The sequence below is a fragment of the Morone saxatilis genome, unplaced genomic scaffold (genome assembly GCF_004916995.1).
Source record: "Morone saxatilis isolate NCDOM2014 unplaced genomic scaffold, NCSU_SB_2.0 Contig3, whole genome shotgun sequence".
NCBI classification, from domain to species: domain Eukaryota; kingdom Metazoa; phylum Chordata; class Actinopteri; family Moronidae; genus Morone; species Morone saxatilis.
In genome coordinates this window covers 8515313-8519303 of record NW_023339873.1, presented here as the reverse complement: position 1 = coordinate 8519303, position 3991 = coordinate 8515313, and the positions used below count along the sequence as shown (strand labels likewise).

Below are 3991 nucleotides of genomic sequence, written 5' to 3'. Positions count from 1 at the left end.
ATATATATATATATATATAAGCAGCCACTTAAAATACATTTATTGTTACTATTAGTAGTAATACTACATTGATATTATTGTATATTTAGACAGTGCTTTAATGAAGAAGAATTAATTATTGAGAATCATTCAAACATGGGCCTACAGAAAAAGGTGCTTCTTTGTATTGCATACAATACTCCAGTGTGTATTTGTATTATTGAAGGATATACTGTAGGTATCTACACACAAAGCAACAATGTCCAAGTTATTACTAATATGCCACTACTTGCGAGGAATAACTGTACATCTGACTTAAATGGTCATTTATAATTTTTGTTAAACAGGATTTTAGAATGTGCAGTAGCAATGAAAGACCAAATGTAGTCCATGTTATTATTGAAACTGTTATTTCTTGCTTGAAATGTAGTGGGACGCCAACAAATCGATTGATATCAAAACTATTTGAAATAAAAAAAAAACACACTTTTTTTATTTTTAAACTATTTGTTTGGACTTTAAAAATACCTGTGCGTTTGTGTAAAAAAAAAAAAAAGTTTTTAAACTAGTTTTTACACAAATTAAAAGTCTCTAGGAGAATACGCTTTTATTGTGAAAATCAAACCGGATGAGGATAACGACCGCTTTTAGCGTTAGTTCAGTTCAAACCGGTTTTGCTTTGCGGTAAATTCAGCATGCAACTAGGTTAAATCCGTCGTTAGATGCTGTGAACCGCGAACCTTTTTTTATATTTTATTTTACACATCGACTGTCTAGTTACAATAATATGAGTGACAACGAGAAAGAGTTCAGGGAGCAGGTGAGTTGTGATTACGAGTTCAGAAAAACAACGTTGGAAAGGCGCTAAGCTAGCCAAGGTTAGCTAGCTATCATCGCAGTTTAATGCAGGTCGGGTAATGGCAACGTGGCCTGGCGAGCTTTTACAAAGGTCGGTTGTATATTTAAGGGCTTACCGTAACGTTTCTGTGAGTAATCGGAAGGAGTGTAACGTTATCGTAAATGTAGTTGCATTACAATACCTGTAACGCTAGATAGCTTTAGCTACATGCGGCCTACAACCCGTAGTTAGTTAGAGAGCCGAGGCCGCCGCCTGGCCATGCTACTGTAATTTTGCCGCTAATTTATTACAGTATTTACCTTACCCACTTGATTTGTCAGGTCTGTATCGGTGTATTGCATAGTAGCACAGTAGGAGCAATCAAATAATATCAAGCTAACATATAAGCTAAACGTGTATTCAGCTGTTTTTGTGTTGTTTTTCTGGTTTTGCTGCTTTTCTTTGTACCTTTTTTTTTTTTTTTTTGGTTCTTGCCGAAACCAACTTGCCTTATCACCCTTGTTTGTTCTTTGTTAAGGTTGAGGTTGGAAGAAAGAAAAAGGCGGAAGACGTTTCAGATGTGAAGTTATTAATATTTGAAGCTGATGGTGTTGATGCATGCTAATATATGGGATGCTGAAAAGAAGCGATCAAGATCTGTCCCCACTACTAGTGTTGTAATGGCAGATGGTAAATGGGGGAAGAGGAGGAAAAAAGAAGTCATAATGTCAAACAGAAGAAAGAAGAAATGAAGGGTTGTTTTGAAGTAATGAAGTTAAAGAAGTTATGAAGTTAAGATCAGAAGTTTACCGGGGTAACGTTATGAGTAATTTCCTAACAGTCTGCTATGTTATTACTCTATTTCATCCTGTTTCTTTCTATTAAGCATGCACGATTTTCCCCCTCTCTTTATCAGAAACATAACTGGTCAATCTCTCCATACCATATCTATATTTCAGCTAAATTAATTTCTATTTGAAATATTATTTTTTTTTGCAGTGTGATCTTGTATAATCAAATTCTTAAATATTTAGTGTCAAATCTGTTAAACTGCAAAATGTGGTGAAGCCTTTCTGAAAGTGGCACGTAAAGGGCAAGCACAGTCGCCTGCTGGTCTTTAATACTTGTTGTTTGGAACACACTTGGCTTTAGAGTGTTTCTTACCCCGGTGTCTGGTCTGTTCAGGACTCACGGCCCGGCTCGAGGAGTGCATCCCCTCGGGGCTCTGGGAAATCCACCAGCCGCTCACCAGCACGCTCCAAAGATGGCTCCCGACGTTCCAGGTCCAGATCCCACTCTCGATCCAGATCAAAATCCAGGTGAGACTGTGCGTATGAAGGTAGGTAGTGACATGTGGACTTGAAAACTAGATTTCTGAGGCTGGTGTGTGTGCATGACACAGGTACGTCATGTTATCTGAGTTAAGTGTGTGTCTATCCCCAGGTCCCGTTCCCACCGGAGTTCACGCAGACACTACTCCCGCTCTCGTTCCCGCTCCCACAGACGCCGCTCCAGGAGCCGATCTCGTAGCTGGGAGTACCGCAGACGAAGGAGCCACAGCCGTTCCCCCATGTCAAATCGTCGCAGACACATTGGCAACAGGGTACATATTTAGTGCTTCTTTGGGTTGGGGTTTCCACAGACTTTGAAGTTTTGTCAATACTTAATCTAACGAAACTTTACAGACACATTTAACAATTTCATATTGTCTTCATGATTGGATAAGATCATGATTAAAAGCCTTAAATGGTTTGTATTCTTTCAAAATGTCATTTCTTAAACAAAACCTAGTTAAAATGAGTCATAAATAATAAAATCACTGTAAAGTCGTCACATTCCTTCACTTAGCAGGATTTATTGCAATGATGTGGCAGGTCATTTGCTGACAATGTTTTTTCACTTCTCTCTACTCTCCCAGGCCAACCCAGACCCCAACAGCTGCCTGGGTGTGTTTGGACTTAGTCTGTACACCACTGAGAGGGATCTCAGGGAGGTTTTCTCTAAATACGGCCCTTTGAGTGACGTCAACATCGTTTATGACCAGCAGTCGCGTCGCTCAAGAGGCTTTGCCTTTGTCTACTTTGAAAACTCTGAGGACTCCAAGGAGGTAAGGAAGATAAGACCGATGTATGCATTTTAACATTTTATAATGTTCACTCTTTACTACCAATTAAACAGCAAGTCTTTTTTTTTTTTCTTATGAGAACTACTTGGATAGTTTGGAGTTTTAACTGTTGAGTAAGCAACTTTAATACCCCACTTTGGGCTCTGGTAACTTGTGATGGATGTTAATTATTCTTTTTTGATGAGAGATATGAAAGTGAAACATAACTTTATTGTTATTGGTAACTCAGCTACAGTGACAGCCATCATATAAAGGCGTTCAGTGTGTGAATATTAAGCTGTGTGAATGTTACACATCTCTGTATAGAAGGGGTATTTGTTTAATTAGTGTCTGTAATGAACTGAAATCATAAACCTCTGTGTTGTTGTGGGATTTAGGCTAAGGAGCGTGCTAACGGAATGGAGCTCGATGGGCGTAGGATCCGAGTAGATTTCTCCATAACAAAACGAGCCCACACTCCCACTCCTGGAATCTACATGGGACGTCCCACATAGTGAGTGTTTTTTAACCCAGGCTGCTTTGTTTTAACAACAGCGATATTTTCCATAAGCTACCGTTTGTGGTGTCTCCCAAGTGTCTAAACGTTTCTATTCTGTGTGTTTACAGCGGCGGCGGCGGTGGTAGTGGTAGTGGAAGTGGAGGAGGTGGCGGCGGCGGTGGCGGCGGTAGCAGGTAGCGGTGGTTATCCGCGGCGCACCTCAAGGGACTAACGACAGGGGCTTATGACAGGGGCTATGACAGAGGGTATGAACGTGACTGCAATGATCAGCTATGCACGACAGAGAATACAGATCGTACAGGTGGGGCTACCACTTTGTCTGGTTTGCCTGTTTCTTTCTCCCATCAGACTACTGGATAGTGGAGAGACTATTGATTAGTTTCAGATGGATTAGTCTACTGATCTGTCCAGATTCATTAGGACTCAATATGAATCTCGTTACATTGAGTGATCTTAACTTATGTGTAACATGCTAAAGTGTTGTGTGTTGAATTTTGTCCGCCGACCAACAGACGCACGATCTCCGTCTCCTTATTATACCGCAGCAGGG

General features: G+C 40.3%; 1 protein-coding gene across 1 annotated transcript in view; it reads left to right on the top strand.

Annotated features, from left to right (window-relative positions):
• Positions 1-617: 617 nt before the first annotated feature.
• LOC118337351 (transformer-2 protein homolog alpha-like) overlaps positions 618-3991 on the top strand; it is a 4828-nt gene continuing 1454 nt past the window's right edge. The window contains exons 1-5 of the mRNA XM_035674324.1: positions 618-799; positions 2003-2136; positions 2261-2420; positions 2736-2924; positions 3320-3435. Of these exons, the coding sequence (XP_035530217.1) occupies positions 767-799; positions 2003-2136; positions 2261-2420; positions 2736-2924; positions 3320-3435 (632 nt within the window). The 5' untranslated portion in view covers positions 618-766. The remainder of the gene's footprint in view (positions 800-2002; positions 2137-2260; positions 2421-2735; positions 2925-3319; positions 3436-3991) is intronic.